Source organism: Fimicolochytrium jonesii (genome assembly GCF_025526975.1).
Source record: "Fimicolochytrium jonesii strain JEL569 chromosome Unknown EV422scaffold_6, whole genome shotgun sequence".
Classification (NCBI taxonomy): Eukaryota; Fungi; Chytridiomycota; class Chytridiomycetes; order Spizellomycetales; family Powellomycetaceae; genus Fimicolochytrium; species Fimicolochytrium jonesii.
Window position 1 is genome coordinate 983009 of NW_026515673.1, and position 17377 is coordinate 1000385.

The following is a 17377-nucleotide window of genomic DNA, read 5'->3' on the forward strand; positions in this document are numbered from 1 at the left end:
TTGACATAATATTGTATGTCGAGGTGTCCGACAAATATCCTTCAGGTCACTGACTCCGACTTGACAGGCGCTGTCAAATTCCTTCACTTGCAGTCCCGACGACGGCTTCTCCACCTCTCAACGTTAGCGACTGCCAACGGACTAGGTGTAAACGATGTCATTTCGTTGAGCTACTGTATGTTCATGGGCTCCTTTTCTCTGTGCAACAATTTCTGCCAACCCCGGTGAGAGTAAGGGAACCACGCCTTTATCGCTTCTTCCTGCGAACGTGATTAATGTGGGGACTGGAAACATCATTGGGTGACAGACGTCGAAGTTTTGATGGACCAATAGAAACAAAGCACTATGTACACAGATTGCACAACAAAGGGTATACTTCTCATTTACGCGACGGCTTGGCCCCACCAGTTCGTTATTTCCCACATCCTTTTGCCCTCCCGGATGTACACCTTTTCCTTCATGGGCTAATATCCATGGGCAACATCGCCCAAATAAGTTCACAGCTCCAGTTCGCCCGTTCCTTTACATATCTCCCTCCAATCCTCTCATCCCCACGGCTCAAACCCTCAGTGCTTGAATACCACAGCCCGCGGATACTGCCACCCAATCCGGCGCCGCTGCGGACCAGCTCATTTGGCTGATCGGTTCGTCGGCAGAGTAGGCAAGGATCGGGTCTGTTATGATGTGTTTGTTGTTGCCGGACGTTGACGGGGTGGTTGTTGGAGAGGACGCGAGTTTCGATGAGGTGGGGGTTGGGGCGGAGATGTCCCATATCAGAGCTTGTTTGTCGTCACCTTGTTGTATGGAAATCGATATATCAGGAAAACCATATTTGAACAATCGCACATCTCAAAACGCCACATACCAGTACTACACAAATGCCCCCCCGAATGCGGCGCCCACCCCACCGCCGTCACCAGGCTTGCATGGCCCCTCAGTTCCGCAACGGGTATCGCCGGGACGCGGATATCCATCACCAGTATCGCGGAGGAGTCGGTTTGGAAGGTCGCGATGTAGCTCGGGTCTTGTTTGTTCCAGGCGAGGCGGAGGAGGGGGAGGATTTCTGTTGTGTTGGAATTTGAGGAAGACGGAGGAGAGATGGGGATCCGGCATTCGGAGGGAACGGGGCCAGCTTCATAGAGGATTGTGGAATGTTCGAGATTTCTGTGTGATGGGTTCGTGTATGAGATGCAGCGGCTGGGCACCTCTTATCTCCCGCTTGTACATACCGTAAATCGAACATCCTCAACGACCCATCCGCCCCAACACTCGCAAACACATCGCTCCCGCGCGAAAACGCCACATCGTACACCTCCCTATCGTGCGCGATCAGCTGCGTTTTCGCTTGTTGTGTCTACTCGTTGCATAGTCGTCAGCAAGCGGAAATCAAACCCACTGTTGAACGCGGAACACGGAACGTTACCGAGATGTCCCAAATAGTACACGTGGTATCAATACTGCTCGTGATAACCATACTCGGATCCGTCTCATTCCAGTCCATGGACGTTATCGGGGCGTGGAATTCTCGTCCGCTCTATACACCGGTCAACGTCAACCAATACAACCCCTTCGCATACCCCATTCCCAATCTCTCATCACCTACCGAATCAGTCCTCCGTTGATTCTTCAACACAGCAACAGGCGCAATGACCTGTCCACCAGGCGGTCGTCGCCGCCGCTGCGACTCGTGGTCGGGATCGGATGAGGAGGTCATTTGCCAGATGCGGAGGAAGTCGCCGGTTGTTGCGAAGAGGTCTGGGGATGTTGATGACTGATAGAAACACGGGATGTTAGCCCGTTTGATCTTCTGTCGCGCGAAACGCATGGTATAATATCCCGAACGTATAAAGGGGAAAGAGGAGAAACGTACCCCGCCTCACCTATATACGCACTTTGTCAGGACTCCACATCAGTTTTGTGCACGGGTACTGCTGCTCTATCTCGTCGACGCGGACGAAGTCGCCGTCGCGGTCTTCTAGTTCGATTACCATGATCTAGCAGTGGAAAGGGAGTCAGTGAGTGTTGCAACAGGGTCTCACCAGCTCATGATGCACCATAGTCCGGTTGGAAACGCTCTCAGCGAGAAGGGGCGGCCGGTTCCCCCACTCCCATTCGTGCTGAGAGGTCGCTGACGCGCCAGAAACTGCATGCCCGCCATCCGTCCTCAACCCCATCCCTGTACCCAGCCACCTCCGTCCCGCCCATCACCATCCCCTCCCCATCCGCCCATCGCCCAACTACGTCCACCTCCACCCTACTTCGTCCCAACTCTTCCACCCTGCCAGCACCTCACCCCTCTCTCTTCAAACCCCTTATCCCCAAACCAACCTTATTCGACCGATCGGGCACAAAGCTCCCCAACCCCATCCTGAACGTGCCCGGCCGCTGCGACCAGTTGAGCCCGTAGACCGGCCATGACGTCTTGTAGCTGTAGAGTTCGCGAGGGGTCTCTGAGGACATTATTGCAGGCGGGTGGAATGTGTAGGGGGATGAGGAGGTACGCCGTTGATGGGTGGTGATGTCAGAGAAACACGGTGAGAAATGCGTTGGAAAGTTGAGTTCTGAAGGAGACGCCAAACCTTCCGGCGTTGCTCTCTCACAATCCAAGCAGCCCAAATCATACAATACCCGGAACCTACACAATGTCCACCCCCGCCGCCACCCCCCACCATCCCGCCGACTCCCTCTCCTCCCGCCTGCACCTGTCCTCCCTCTCCTCCTCCCATCTCGAACACAATCGCGCCCCACCACCACCCCATCAACGCCCCGCAGAAAGCGAATCCTCCCCAACCTCCTCAGACTATTCAGACGAAGACACAGAAGACGGTTACTACTCCGACGACAGCCTGGGTAGTCCGTTCGATTTCGATTTCGATTCCACGCAGGCGATTGTCATGCTTGTGCCAATTTTGGTGCCGATGTTGGCGAAGATGGCCGGGCGGTATGGTGAGTTTTGGTTTAGGGGAGTTTTGTGGGGTTCGGGTTAGGGCGTGGGTGGAGTGTGAAGCAGACTGAAAGACCCCGCCGATAAACGAACCCTATGGACCGACCGCTGAACCGTTTGTTCTTTATTTTACCTCCTCATAGTGACGGTATCGCTGATGCGCAAGTACTTTGCATCGTGGACCTAGGATGAATCACACCATTTTGTTCCATACCCGTCCGTTCTTTTATTTTTGAAATCCTTTTTCGTAGCAGCAGCAGGCGTACGACCTACACATATGGGATCGCGATTATAAATAGCTGGCTAAGGGTCAGATTTAGATTGCATTTTCTTGGGGATAGATGTTGGGTCAGAAAACAGATGAACCCCGTGCACGTCATTGATGGCTATTGCAGATATGTATGCTATATGCAAAGACGCATAGGGAATGAGACATGAAATGAGAATATGATAATGCGTCGCGCTGGTTTGAAGTAGGTCCTACGAGACGCAGAACACACATACAAAAGGACAGGTATGCATCCGTTCATGAAAAAGCCCGCACCATTCATGGTATGCGAGAGCCAGAGGAGGCCTCGATCCCAGTCGTTCGCTGAGTGCCTTGTCTTGTTACGGAGAGAGAGCAACCTCGACGCTCGTCGTGATGCCACCCAGCTCAAATTTGTACCCGGATTGATGTGAATAACGCCATATTGAGTTTGTATTTGTCATAAGCCAAGATCAAGGTCCAACAAAACCGAAAAATGCCACAGCACTGAACGAAGGGGGCTCACAATGCTCTGCTGCCCCTCCTACCTCCTCCATCAACGTGTATCTGCCACTCTATGCCAACGTACCGATGTTGGGCAGCCCCATAAACTTTCGCTTCGAGAAGCACATCCACCATTTGCTCGGACGGTCGCCGTCGTACACTTTTGGTAACAGACGGTGCTTCGGTGATGCTTCATTGGAAGCAAAGGAACACAAACATCATATCGGGCTTTTTTGCGGGCGTGCGGTGTTACCCGTATATTGTGCAATTGCATTCGGGAAAGCGATAGTTTATGTGCGCTCATACGCATCCTGGATATACATCAACCGCTCCGCTGTGGCGAGCTGGCTGCGCCAAGTCCGGCAACCTGAAATTCATATAGATCCACAGATCTATTCAATTTGAGGGGGTACTGGATGGGTTAGATTTCAGACAACGATGGGATTCGTTTGTCACCCTAGCGCAGGATGGGATTTGGCCGGGACATTGGCATTGCCCCGCCTGAATCCCCAAGACGGACGGGCGGTACAGTCAACATGAGGAGGGGTGGTAACTTCTCCTTCACATTGACGAAGAGCGTTGTGAAATTCGAGGGACGTGCATGTGGAAGCGGCTATTTGAGTCACTTCGAAGTGAGCGAGCATGCTGTTTCGGAGTTACGATACCCTTCGACGGTCAGCCCCACAGCCTTAGAGATATCAGGAGATGCTGCATGGCTGCCGATTCTGAGGCATTGTGGCATATCAAAGGAACCCCGATATGATGCAAGTCGTTTTGCACGATTTTCCTGCTATACAACGATATCTCCCGATCGGTTCCCTAGTGGATGTCGCCGTCGACACTCTGACACCGCAGTTGCCGCCTGGTGCGGGCCGGAGGTATGTGAGTTGATGTGTCCGCACATTCACTATGGGCAATCGGTGCCGGGATCTAGATCCCCGACGTCGTGCGAGGGATTGGGAGTATTTCGTTCGGAGACACCGTTTGCAAAAATCGACAGCGCGCTTCGTCGACGATGAGTCACGGGATTATCGGTCCCCGACAACGGAAGTGGAGAGGAGCGGTTCGACAGCCCGTGGACCTCTTTCGCTGCCCAGCAGAAACCACTTTCCGAAGATACTTCCATAAACCCTAGAAAGCTTTCATACGCAAGCAGCGTCACATAGCCTGTCTTCCACCACGGTAACGTTTTTCAACAATGGAGGGGGATACCCCCCGAATGGATAACACCAACGCCCAGTGCGGCGCTGTCAGCCCTGAGGTTTTGGGATACGCACTTACTTTGTGTTGGGAAGCCCTGCGTAGCGTAACAGGGAAGGACTTGGGAGAGGAGAGAGAAGGTGTCTTGGTGGTATGTAGCTTCTTGATGTGCCCACCACAAAGACTATCACCACTTGCTCTGTTGACGTATGTGGGAAAGCAACGCTGCAACTTGACTGGTGCGTATGCACATGTTCTATCATGCAGGCCATCGATACCGCCAATACAGTCCTCGAATACCTGCCATTCGACAGATTCCGACACGACTATCGTGCCGAGTTAGTTATAGTAAACAAAGAGCCACCCGAAGCGGCAACTCTACGCGACGAGTTACTGACTATAATCTGCGCCAATGTTGATCAACAAACCTTAGCCTCGATGGCGCTCGTTAACCGCAACTGGAGCAGTACGGCGAATAGGATGCTGTGGAGGCATCCTCGTTTTCTGTGGTCAGGTCGCAAATCAGCACTCCGCCTTTTCCAGTTCTATACTTCTTTGGTTACTAGAGAAGGCTCGTTGGAGAAAGAAGCGAATGGTGCCGACTTTGACAAGCACTTGAGCCTCGTCGCAGCAACAAAGGCTCAACGGCGGCGCTCCGCCCCAGTAAAACGGCTCACCCTTGCATACTTTCAACCGGATGAACCGGATAGAGATTTCGTCATGACCACTCTGTGCCGTGTCCTTTGCCTCCTCCCGCGTCTGGTTGGTTTCGAGTTGGTGTGTTCGACGCTACCGGCTGGCTGCTTGTTTTTTCTTGGGCGCAAATGCGAGGAGCTGACGCATCTGGACGTTCTTCAAAGCAGTGTCGGAGCGGACTGCTTGCCGGGGCTCTTGGATTCCGCGAAAGCACGGATGATACATTTAAATCTGGCTGGGACACTTTCGCTTTGCCGCCGCATGGAGCGATTTGCCCGGGCCCTGGCAGCGTGCACGGAAATACGATCGCTGAGCCTTGCTGCCGGCCGTATGGACAAAGTGCTTGTCAAGGCCGTATCTTGCCTTCCGCGTCTCGAGGCTCTGGATGTGAGCGGCACGATTTTCGACGACGATCAGTTGGAGCTTGTGCTTTCCTCCTGTAGCCGAATAAACACTCTCATCGTCGACGGCTGCAATACCCTTACCAGCCGCGCCATCGATCTAATCGCCGCGTATGGCGGGTCGTTCACAGCACTGTCTGTCGCCAACTGCAACGGCAGCGTTACCGATTACAGTCTCCAAAAACTCGCAAAATCGCACCACGCAAGAACTCTCACCCGACTCGTGCTTCGCAATAACACCCATGTATATGATTATGCGCTGCAAATATTCGGCCGCTTCATTCGCCGCCTCGAAGTGCTGGATCTCGGCGGATGTCGTGATGTAACGGCCCCCGGGCTCTTATCCTTCCTCCAGGGAATTCCGGAGCAATCTCTTCCCCTCACCCGCACTCCTTGCTCGTCTTCATTGGAAATCGCTCACCCAGCGTCGCACTTCAACTCCTGGGAATCCCCCGCCGGCACGCAGTTCACCATGCAGCAGTACCCTACCCTGCGAGCCCTTAACCTAACCAATCTCGGCTCATCATTCACCCGCGCCGCCATGCACGCCATCTTGCACGCTTGCCCGAAGCTGACCACGGTGATGATCCCTGAGCATGTGCGCGGCAACGCTCGGACGGAGGTTATGAGGAGATGTCATCACAGTGGGAATGAGGCATCGTGTGGCAATTCGCTGTTGTTTCAAGGGTCGTCGTGGTTGCGTCGTGGAGAGATCGAGTCGGCGCCGAGGCCGGCCGTGCTGGCCGATGGGGGAGCGGGGGATGATGCGGTGGCGATGGTGCCCTGAAAGTCCTCGGCATTCGTTCGTCATCTGATCAAACGTTGCGCTACTTGTACGGGGAAATCGGATTTGGAACTCGGGGCGATTTGATATCTTCATCGGCTCGAGATTGGAAAAGAAAGTTGGGAAGTTGGAAAGTGGAGGGAAGTTTACGGCGTTTTCGGATAGAGGCACACATCTACATTCTATCAGGGCGTATGCGGAATCGAGAGAAATAGTGTCCGAGCTTCATAATTGTACCAATGTTTGTACTATGAAGTGCGTAGGCAATGCCCATTGTCATCAATTTGAATAGAAACCCAGTTTTCAAACGCAGGATAGAGGAAGATCCTTTCGACAATGATGTACCTTTGCGAAGTTATGCACAAGAGTCCACGTCGCACATGTGCGATGGGAGAAAAAACGGCATGTTTTAAGTATACAGTGATGCCCCATAGTGAAAGGTCTAGATGTACCGCGCGACAGGCAGTACAGACATGGGAGATGGTAAGCACAATTGCGATAAAGATAGTGTGGCATAAGAATAAGGTGTGTAAGGCGTTCCGTGCGATGATAAGTACAGTGCGGTTGAATTGTAAGGTGGTGGTGACATTGTTTGCGACGATGCGATAGCGCTGATGATGAGAGGGTGGTGTGCGAGAAGGTGGTTTGGTAGTGCTGACGGCTGACATGTGTGCTGATGCCCTCTTCTATCACCATTGTGCTTGAGCGTCCCGAATAGGTTGCTCGGTTTCGTATTCGACCTCGATGCGAGCACCTGTGTTGGTGATGAAAACCTCATATGAGTTTGCGGCCAGGAGAGCACCGGGTTCAGACCTTTACAGAAGGAGGCCAACTCACGTTTTTGGTCTTTCCTTCCCTTCGCCGTGGCAGGTTTAGACCGCTTCGCTTTTGGTGGTTGCGAGGAGGTTGTCGATGCCGCATCAGTTCCATCGTCACTACCACTCAGCTGGTCCGCATCATCCCCACTGTCGTCCTCCTCATCCTCATCGCTCACGAACTCCATGGTTCCAAATCCGTCTTCGAGATCCTCCTCCTCGTCACTGACATCTGACACGAATTCCCGCTCAAGATCGTCTTCGTCCTCCCGTTCCATCTCGCCCTCCAACTCCTCCTCATCTTCCTCCCAGTCCTCCTCATCCAGCTCGACTTCTCCCTCATCGGCCAGCTTATCCAAAGCACCGACGAATGCGGACTGCTTGTCGTTCACAATGGCATCCGTCCCATACACCCCCTTCTTCAACCTGTCGAGCAGCTCCTTTTCGATGTTTTGGTCCAATCGTGCCGCTGCTTCGGCTTTGGCTTCCCGTCGCGCTTCACGACGCTCAACCTTCTTCTTCACACCGATGAGTTGTGGGCGGGGCTTGAGTTGGAGCTTCCGCATGCGGATTAGGTACTGTGTCATTTTGGTGGCACGTTGTTTACATTTGTGAATTTGGAACTGTGGCCAATATATCAGTTCTTTGTCGATCTGTAAACAGGGTAGGTTTTAGTACAGTTGTCCGGTGAAGGTTCCTACGAACGCAAACCCCAGAGTGCTCTCGCTGCTGACAGACTCAGCGCGAGCTGTTGACGGAAGGGTACATGTACCCACCTGTTCTAGAGCCTGGGCATAGTTTTTCGACAAACGGATTCTCTCCCACATCTTGGCCGGGGTATGTGCACGCTCTACCGTTTTCATGTACAGGTATAGTTTCCCTTCATGTTCCCTGACTGTGGCATATCGCGAGTTGGCCAATGGGCAGGACTGCCGGTTGCAGAGACCCGTTACATTATATTCATTCCTGCAGAAGTTCTGTGTTGTCGTCCTATCCAGTGAAGTAGGGATTAGCAACATGAAAGTTCTTCAACTCCAGGGTCCTTGACGTACTTGACTTTGTACGAGCAAAAGTTATGCGCTATCGTCTTCCAAATGACTTCGTCGCACTGCATGCTGGCGATATATCCTTATTTCTTCCTCCTTTTGTTTGCTAATTTCTCGAACGGCTTTCGCCTGAATGCGAAATTTGGAAACTTGGTCTAATTTACAGCCAATTCGGTAGACTCCTGTTGTGCGCCGTTGTGCAAGTGGCTACGCCGTCACGAAATGGCCTTCCCAAAGCAAGCCCGTGCTACAACCCTGTTTTTAAAAATGAGAGAAGCTCGTCGCCTTCCTTGTTCGTCGTCGGCCGAATTCAGCAGGTTTTCTTTTGCAGAAACGCTCAGATCTGCAGAGGCGAAGATGACATTTTCACAGGAAAACACAGAGCGCTTCTGATTGGCTACCGCAATTCGCGGGATTCAATTTGGAAAAGGTCACGTGAGGCCATGCCCTGTTTGGCGTCCTTTTAGGTCTGCTGTTTCACGCGTTGCATTATGATGGATCCGGCTAATCGCGGCTATCACACATCCATCGCAGATTAGGAGGCTTGCCACATCCAAAAGACAACCGAAAGAAAACCACAAAAAGCCCCCTTCGGCCGCTTCACCCGCCTCGGAATCTACAAACCCGCCTCTCAACATCGTTTCTCACAAGTAGCACAATGGTACGTATCCTTCGCCTTGTGTAGCTATCTACCCGGCGGTTGTATGTTTCCGAGTGTGTGCACGGATTAGGAAGCGGTGCTTGAGATGAAGGGTGAAGGTTGATCTGTCCAGCAAACAAGCGGGTAGGCTACTGCTGTCACGGTTGACGGCAGCTGGAACTCAATCCTGCGGTGGAATTCCTTGGGAAATTTCGCTGCAGGAACCTTGTCATGTTAGCAGTGTCTTGTAATGCCAAGACTTCATTGTCTCGCGGATTTGGACCGGGATGCTGAAGTAGAAGGGTGGAAGTGCTGGGGAGGGCCAGAGGGTCAACTTACTGGGCGGTACAACTTCTTCATGGCTTAGAGCGATGGAGTGTGTCCGGATCACCCCAATCAGGCCTCGGAAGGACACGACTTCAGAATGACATTTCTTCGAGAGGAATAGCTATCTGACTTTCGTTCTCCTCACCCCCACGTCAGGCTGATCAACTGACAGAAGAGCAAATTGCCGAGTTCAAGGAGGCATTCTCCTTGTTCGACAAAGATGGCGATGGCACCATTACCACCAAGGAACTCGGCACCGTCATGAGGTCTCTTGGACAGAACCCTACCGAGGCCGAACTGCAGGACATGATCAACGAGGTCGACGCTGACGGCAACGGAACCATCGACTTTCCCGAATTCCTCACCATGATGGCTCGCAAGATGAAGGACACCGACTCCGAGGAAGAGATCAAGGAGGCCTTTAAGGTCTTCGACAAGGACGGTAACGGTTTCATCTCTGCTGCCGAGCTTCGCCACGTCATGACCAATCTTGGAGAGAAGTTGACCGACGAGGAGGTCGACGAGATGATCCGGGAAGCAGATGTTGACGGTGACGGTCAAATCAACTACGAGGAATTCGTCAAGATGATGGTATGACATTTTGGATGTTTTCTACCGCCGACGCTCAGAGAGCTGATTTTGACCGGTTCTGCGCTTGCCAGATGTCCAAGTAAATACGCATCAAGCCATCGATTCCGCAATACTGATACGAGGGGTTTTCAAGCCCTCGCCTCGGCATCACTGTCCACGGTGTCGGGGTCCAACGAAAACTCTATCTCGCGCAAGCCGTGATTGAGAGCTCCCCGTTGCATCTTGGCCTACACAATAATCTTGTAAAGAGCCGTCTTTCGGCTGTCACACCTACTTTCCGTCCCACCGTGCTTGGAAATCCTTGCATTCCGGAGTATCCTTCCTCCCCTCAACGCTTGTTTTGTAGTTGTGATGTTCCTTTCCTACTTATACAATACACCCCTGCTTGTCTACTGTGAAACTTGGGCATTTCCGACATACTCGGAAATAATGATTCTATAACTGTATGTTACACGTGGAGACCCTGAAGGTCATCATCCGGGACGTATAGAAGGATCGTTCGGTCGGTCTGAGGAGGCACGATTCCCTTCATACCGACGGCGATGTGCCGTTGCCATTCGTTCGCTGATTCCCATATGGGCTCTACACGTATCTAGAGATTTCCAACATCCTATATCCCGGCGCTGAGCAACTCACGCAAGCCCCTGCCTCTTCAGCCTGGCCAGCTTGACCTTCTCCCGCTCCTTTAGGTACTTCTTTTGCCGCTTCGGGATGCCTACTTCGTATGGTTCTATTCCGCGCCTGTTAGGTAACGATGGCGATAGAGAATCGCCAGGAATCAGCGTTTCGATTCTCCTCAGTGACATTGAAAAATCAGACATCTGCGGGGCATGTTCGCCATGCCTGCTCTCCTTTGACGTCTGCCTTTATGCTTTCTCCGAAATCAGATATGCCAGGCACTGAAAACTCACTTGTACCACTCCCTCCACCCCTGCAAATATTTGCGCTGTCCGCACTTGATGCCCAACTCGTTCTCCATCTGATCCGCCGTAGCCGTGAAGAGATGGCCCCAGTCCTTGAACTTGTCTGCATACGTGTCCAAACCGCGGCCGATGGCCGTCAGGAACGATTTCGGATCTGTGATGGAACCTGAAGGATAGGGCCAGAGTTCAGACGTCGAAGGGTCGTCGGCTTCTTCGCGCTCGTGAAGGCGCAGGTGATCATATTCCCACGCATGACAAAAGATCCAAAACGCACCTCTCGTCTCCGGAACAAACGACGCCTTCTTATTCCCCGCCAACGCCACGTACTCTTCCGCCAGTTTCCAGTTCTCCAATGGGGCATGCATCGTCTTCCGCCGGAACGCCGAAGGCACCACCGTAGGAGTCGGCTCGGCTGCTGGTGATGCTGCTGTTGCTACATGTCGTCGTTTCGCAGATAATGTCGGAAGGTAAAATGCTGTTATCGAGGCGGTCTTTGGGCGTAGTGGCCGCAGCGCCGCTGCTAGCGATCGGGTTGGGAGACTCATCATTGCTGTGTGTCGCTGCAAATCGAGACAGGATTTCAGTTGGCCAGAGACGTTTCTTTGCCTAACCCTAAACGCACCGAAAAACGTGCGAGGTTTCGAAACGTGCTACATCACGGACTAAAAACACCTTGAGCGCATTCAAAACAAAAGAAACAACTATGTACAAAGTGGCCTCCAGATTTCCTTTCCTCCTCCTATTGAGTCCTTCACCGATTTAATCCACAGTCCTTCCTCCAGAGGCCTTCTCCAGATTCGGATCCACATTGCAAAGTATTCGACATATTCTATAGTCCTTGTAGCGACAGGGGTCCCCGAGTTGAACGATTGATTCCTTCTTTTCGTCCGACACAATGACCGAAACCAAGATCACCGTCAGCGGTTGGTCTCGCGTAACCAGCTACCTTGCCGGAGCAAGACATGGGTGTAGGAATGTTGAAGGAAGGTGAGGAGCTAATTTTCGGCTGGCTGGCATGAGCGTGGAACCAGCACGCTCACTGTCAATGCTGAAGTACGGTTTTGATTTCTTGTTCGGCTGTGAAACGAGCAGCATTCTCTCTCTAACTTCCATGTCTACCTCTTCATAACTTCAGTACGTGCGCCTGGCTGGGCAGGACGAGCCATACATCCTCCGAACTCAAGTTCTCGTATTTGTGACAATCATGCATGAACGCGGCCATCTCGTGGTGGCGAAAGCCGGAGCACACCACCGAACAATCGATTTTCCGGAAGCGGGCAACTTCATTGAAAATGAATTGTTCGGTGGTGTGCTACGGCATGAGTCTTCACGTCCAACTGTCGACCCTTTCGAGGTATACGGTCAGTCAACCCAGTTTGAGTCTTGGAACTTCTTCCTGACCACGGTGTTCGCAGTTAGCAGGTCTGCACTTGGACGGCGACGTTCATCGCGTAACACGAACTTGGGTGTACGCTCTCTTCAACGAAGGTACTGTACCTCTCGGCGTTCCCGCTCATCATTCTACGTACGTAACGATGCTGAACATAGTTCCACCAGCCGGGTTTCTACAATCTATGTTCAATGATGTGGGACCTTGAACTTGGAGTGCGCTTTCGAGGAATGGATAAGAATCTGAACGGCGAGGGTTCGTGGGATGCGTAAGTGGACAGTAGAACTCCTGCCGTATGTCTTTTCCATTCCATCCTAGAACCCCTCACGCCGGATGCTTGCCACCCCTCCACGCCAACGGAGCACTTTTTTGGTCACCTACTTCTCCACTCCAGCAAATCCCCCCTTCAGCGAATTCCCAAATTGACTGCGTAGTGGTAAGAAAAGTTACTGTACATTTTGTGTACAAATATGTACAGTACATGTCCAAGGAGAATGGAGTCCATAACATTTCGGGATGCCGGCCGATCCGGCGCTGGCGAGCCGGGATGATGTCTCACATTCGTCTGGAAGCGAGCTAAGTATCGTGGCAGCGAGAGCGCCTCGTCCAGTTGTAAGATATCCGGATTGCCTTTATACAGGGTCGGCGCCCGGCTTCAAAATGTACGAATCAAACGAAAGGCATCGTGAGAGTGGGGAGGGAACTGGGCGTCAGAGAGGACTGGGCGTTGGGGGAGAACCGGATTTCGTTCTCGATGGGAAGCTAAATGGAGAGATGTAGTGAAATCCCATCAGCGGCGAAGGTGACGGGAACATATGCGACTATCCCAAGAGCCCTTCTCCCTCCGGCACAAGCAGGTTCTCGTCAACGATCAGGCATATGACATTCACAACTGTAATATGTACAAGATATTCTCCGACGGGGGATAGGGGATCAAGTTTGGGGGATTACGCCGCCAAAATGCGGGCGTCAGGAGAGGGAACCGGGGTACGAGGCGAGGGTCCTGCTACCTAACGAGGAAAACTGGCGGCATATCGACGGAATCCCTCCTTGAATAAATAGCGTTGCGACAGCAATTTCACTTTCGAGTCCTGAATGGGGTCCGAAGCTTGAGCAGGAACGAGGTAGGGAATAAATCGTAGTTGCGAGCCTACGCTTCGTCTTGATGTCGAAGCCCGACCCCTCACATCCACGCCCTAGACCAACACTTGGGTCCACCACCCGCCGGCCCTCCCTTCCCCTAATCGCTAAGTTTTGTTGATGGGTGTTCACCACCTGTCTCCACCACGGTTTCCGCCAAAGTCTCCACCACGGTTTCCACCAAAGTTACGGTCGGAGCGTCCCTGGCCCATAGGGGTAGCCTCGTTGATCTGAGAATTCCGTAGCAAGACCGCATAAGTGGGATATTTTTACGAGAAGATGTGTTTCCCGCTCATGATAAACTCACCCTCAGGTCCCGTCCCTTGTAGTCGCGTCCGTTAAGAGCCTCGATAGCCTTCTCAGCACCGTTCTCCTCCATCTCGATGAAACCGAATCCACGGGACCGTCCGGTGTTGCGGTCGATCATGATCTTAGCGTCCTTGACCTCGCCATACCTGCCAAACAGAACGCTGAGGTCCTCAGTGTTGGCGGCCCAGGGGAGGTTTCCGACGAAGATCCGCTTGGTGCCGAAGTTACGGACGAAGAGGGCGGTGGGGGATGCGAGAGTGGTGGTGCGGGTGAGCGGGGCACGGAGGGTGAGGAGGCTGCGGGCGAACATGTTTGTTATGTTGCGTTGAGGAGAAGGACGAGGTGGACGTCAGATCTGGAGTGGTTGTGGAATGCAGGAGCAAGCGAGGGAGGTAAATTCCCGAGTGTCCGAAGAAAACAACTCGGAAAAGGGGGGGGATCGGCGGATCGGCGGGCACGTGACTTCACGCGTTGGGCAACTTTGGGCAGCTCTCGTCTCGCTCCATGACAGGGTATGGAATGTGAGGACCAAGGACGAACAACCCGGGGCAGGCATCGGGGTCAAGTCGGAGCGCTCAAAGCTCCTTTCAAGGGTGGTCGGAGGTCCTGCACTTGGACAGCTTCATGCGTGTCGAACGTCGCGTTCCACACCTGGGGCCATGCGGAAAGGGGAGATCGGCTAGTTCGGTTGTTCCATCGGGTCCGAATGGATGTGCCGGCTATCAGGGTGCATCAAGCTATCTTGTCGAGTTGCCCAGGGTGGTGCCCTTGAGCGACCCCTAGCCACGACCACCAAGTAACATATGATTTGATGTGCAAAGGTGGATGCAGTCAACTGAACAAGGTTTGCCCCGAAAGGTAGAGCGTAAAGTCCAAGATGTCAAACGTATTTCATGGGTATTCAGTATACATGGCAGAAACAAAACGAAACTACGTAGCACTGAAAATCTGGCGAAAAGGCAAACCAGAAAGCACTGTCAACGAAATCCGCAAAGCGACCCGTTTATCGCTCATATCCCTCGGTATGCACGACTATTCTCCCACCCCGCCGCTTCCTGCACTCATTCGCAGCATCAACAACCGCATCAACCATCTCCCCAGGTCCACACACATATATGCCCACACTGTCCTCGTCCGCAAACTTCGCAATCGTATCCCTGACATTCGCCAGCATATCCAGCCGTCCGTCCCGCGAACTCACATTCAAGCTACAGCTATGCCTTCCAGCCTGCTGCAACACCTTATGCCTCTGCAGCTCAAGGTACGAAGAAAGCCTGGACGCGCCAGCCTCGCGAGCTGTCCACACGACATCAATTGACTGCACCGAGTTCTGTTCCAGCACGTGGTTGGCGATGGACAGCGCGCCGGGAATCCCGGAACCGCCCGCGATGGTAACGATATGTTGCGAGGAGAGGAACCGCGGGGGTAATTTACCGTGCGGCCCATCGATGAAGACTTCGATGGGCGCGTGGCCCTCGTCGTCGCGGCGGGACTCCCATAGAGCGAGCAGGGAGGATGTCCAGCGGTTCTTGCGGTCGGTGGGTTTGATGATCAGGGTGATGGTGTCCCGGGCGACGAGGATCTCGCGGGATTTCATGAAGCTGGACTTTTCGACTACGCCACCGGGGGAGGTAGGCGTGTTGGGGGTTGTGTTGTACTCGTCGTGGATGTAGTGGACTGACGGTGTGCTGGCGTTAGAGGGCGAGCCGTAGCTGGAGGCGATGGTGAATGGGTGCCACATGACGCGGGAAAGGGCGGGGATCTTGAGCGAGACCCATTGGCCGGGGGCGTAGGGGACGTCCCATCCCGCGATGTCTACGCGGATGTATCCGCATTCTTCGAGGGTGACGGAGGTGATGTGGGCGGGGGTGGTGCGATTGTACACGCGCACGGCCGCGTCGACCATGTAGAACAAGACGGCGGGCATCGCGAGGTGAAGCATCGGCGAGGCGTGGATGAACGCCATTGCGATGGCCCCCCATGCGAGGGTGTGGTTGATCCAGAACCAAGAGTAGTTGGCTCGACGGATCTTGGGGATGGAGTTGATGCCAACCCAGAGGAAGGTGAAGGCCGCGACGTAGCCCGTGAGGGTCACGGCGCCCCTGTAGTCAGCGGCTGGCTTGAAGCGGTTCTTGAGCTGTCCGACGAGCCCGCGCTTGATGTAGTTGGGGAGCTCGTGGCCCATGCTGTGCCCGAAAGCGAAGATGATGGTGAAGACACCCGACCAGCGGTGGAGTTCGAGGGAGGTATCGTAGTCGATCTTGAGGAGGGAGGAGAGGATGCCGCGACGGGAGACGGGCATGAGGGCGAGGGCCAGTTGGATGGCGACGGGATGCGCTGAGGCTCTGTAATGTGGAAGGCGGACGGAGAGTGAGTACGCTGTGGCTAATGCAAGAGCTATGATTCCCACGGCAGTACAAACCTGAACATATTGCCGCAGAAGATGTCAAAAGTAAACGGAATCACGATGTTCGCACCAGTCGTACCTGCGGCAGCAGGCTCATCATGCTCATGACGACGATGGTGGTGAGCGCTTGCAGCAGTTTCAGGATTAGCTAGGGCAGCAATCGCCGCCACAAGCCTGGCTTGATCGGCGGCACGCCACCAATAGGCGAAGATTCCGGCTTGTAAGGTAAACACCGCGGTGAAGACCATCAACCTCATCCTTGTAACTTGGTAACTTGTGAAAGGCAGACGGAAAACGATCTCGGCACCCCAATTGCGTTGCTGAGCAAAGTAGACAGCGACCGCGGTAACGACGAGCCATGCGTAGAACGTCCATATCGTGACGAGGTTCTGGTAAGCGTAAGTACCGCGCTCGGCGCAGGTTTCGGACCAGCAGGTATAATCTTGTAGTTGAGTGAGTAGAGCGACGGCGAGGATCGATAGAATTGATAGGCCGAGTGCCGCAAACAGGACCACGCGTTGTGGGTTGTTGCGGACGGTGGTGGAAAGGAATCCCATGGTGGTCAGTGACGGGGGAACTTGACAGGTTGGAGGACGATCGATTGGCGGATAAAGAGCCGGTTGCGCGCTGTTAGAAACAAAAGCGTGTTTTGCGGGATTTTGCTGACCAGTGGGGGCGGGGGATTTCGAGGGTACCTCACCGCTTTTATAGGCGAGGGATTTTTGCGGGTGGCGCAGTGGGAGAAGAAAATCGCCATTGGTGAAACGCCACTCGCTCTCCCATTGGTTGCGGACTCCCCAACTTATCATCAATCAAATTGCGCTGATTTGCCCCGAATCGACTGCCGTGTTTGACAGCTTGTCGCAATAAGAAGCGGAGAGCCTCCCCAGGTGTCAAGCCATTGCCATATGCTAATATCTCGGGTTGGTTTCATGCTGTTGGCGTCGCAGGGTCCGAGTTTCACAGCGCACGAGTAGACTCATTGTCGATTGATGGCAGGCTTGGCGCACGGG

The 17377-nt window shown here is 53.5% G+C and overlaps 8 protein-coding genes across 8 annotated transcripts; 3 read left to right on the forward strand and 5 right to left on the reverse strand.

Annotated features, from left to right (window-relative positions):
• Positions 1-232: 232 nt before the first annotated feature.
• EV422DRAFT_523571 (WD40-repeat-containing domain protein) lies at positions 233-2566 on the reverse strand. The gene is made up of 7 exons (XM_053069926.1): positions 2329-2566; positions 1893-1994; positions 1604-1771; positions 1424-1534; positions 1230-1354; positions 866-1164; positions 233-794 (listed from the first exon to the last, which is right to left on the reverse strand). The coding sequence occupies exons 1-7, from the start codon at positions 2458-2460 to the stop codon at positions 559-561; spliced, it is 1173 nt and encodes a 390-aa protein (XP_052927339.1). The 5' UTR covers positions 2461-2566; the 3' UTR covers positions 233-558.
• A 76-nt stretch (positions 2567-2642) lies between these two features.
• On the forward strand, positions 2643-3131 carry EV422DRAFT_505178 (uncharacterized protein; the record flags this gene model as incomplete). The annotated part of the gene is made up of 2 exons (XM_053068471.1): positions 2643-2946; positions 3088-3131. The coding sequence occupies 2 exons, from the start codon at positions 2643-2645 to the stop codon at positions 3129-3131; spliced, it is 348 nt and encodes a 115-aa protein (XP_052927340.1).
• A 2306-nt stretch (positions 3132-5437) lies between these two features.
• EV422DRAFT_394087 (uncharacterized protein) lies at positions 5438-7107 on the forward strand. Its single transcript, XM_053066876.1, has 2 exons — positions 5438-5657; positions 5759-7107. The coding sequence occupies exon 2, from the start codon at positions 5808-5810 to the stop codon at positions 6777-6779; it is 972 nt and encodes a 323-aa protein (XP_052927341.1). The 5' UTR covers positions 5438-5657; positions 5759-5807; the 3' UTR covers positions 6780-7107.
• A 318-nt stretch (positions 7108-7425) lies between these two features.
• On the reverse strand, positions 7426-8801 carry EV422DRAFT_394092 (ribosomal L28e protein family-domain-containing protein). The gene is made up of 4 exons (XM_053066877.1): positions 8644-8801; positions 8368-8581; positions 7614-8244; positions 7426-7530 (listed from the first exon to the last, which is right to left on the reverse strand). The coding sequence occupies exons 1-4, from the start codon at positions 8703-8705 to the stop codon at positions 7466-7468; spliced, it is 972 nt and encodes a 323-aa protein (XP_052927342.1). The 5' UTR covers positions 8706-8801; the 3' UTR covers positions 7426-7465.
• A 305-nt stretch (positions 8802-9106) lies between these two features.
• On the forward strand, positions 9107-10613 carry EV422DRAFT_523578 (calmodulin). The gene is made up of 3 exons (XM_053069927.1): positions 9107-9298; positions 9761-10195; positions 10267-10613. The coding sequence occupies exons 1-3, from the start codon at positions 9296-9298 to the stop codon at positions 10276-10278; spliced, it is 450 nt and encodes a 149-aa protein (XP_052927343.1). The 5' UTR covers positions 9107-9295; the 3' UTR covers positions 10279-10613.
• EV422DRAFT_523581 (uncharacterized protein) lies at positions 10614-11739 on the reverse strand. The gene is made up of 3 exons (XM_053069928.1): positions 11393-11739; positions 11107-11284; positions 10614-10936 (listed from the first exon to the last, which is right to left on the reverse strand). The coding sequence occupies exons 1-3, from the start codon at positions 11664-11666 to the stop codon at positions 10828-10830; spliced, it is 561 nt and encodes a 186-aa protein (XP_052927344.1). The 5' UTR covers positions 11667-11739; the 3' UTR covers positions 10614-10827.
• A 1661-nt stretch (positions 11740-13400) lies between these two features.
• Positions 13401-14426, reverse strand: EV422DRAFT_394139 (uncharacterized protein). The gene is made up of 3 exons (XM_053066878.1): positions 13956-14426; positions 13663-13878; positions 13401-13599 (listed from the first exon to the last, which is right to left on the reverse strand). Exons 1-2 carry the CDS (start codon positions 14265-14267, stop codon positions 13777-13779), a joined length of 414 nt encoding a protein of 137 aa, XP_052927345.1. The 5' UTR covers positions 14268-14426; the 3' UTR covers positions 13401-13599; positions 13663-13776.
• A 384-nt stretch (positions 14427-14810) lies between these two features.
• Positions 14811-17107, reverse strand: EV422DRAFT_394171 (uncharacterized protein). Its single transcript, XM_053066879.1, has 2 exons — positions 16380-17107; positions 14811-16302 (listed from the first exon to the last, which is right to left on the reverse strand). Exons 1-2 carry the CDS (start codon positions 16919-16921, stop codon positions 14961-14963), a joined length of 1884 nt encoding a protein of 627 aa, XP_052927346.1. The 5' UTR covers positions 16922-17107; the 3' UTR covers positions 14811-14960.
• Positions 17108-17377: the final 270 nt, after the last annotated feature.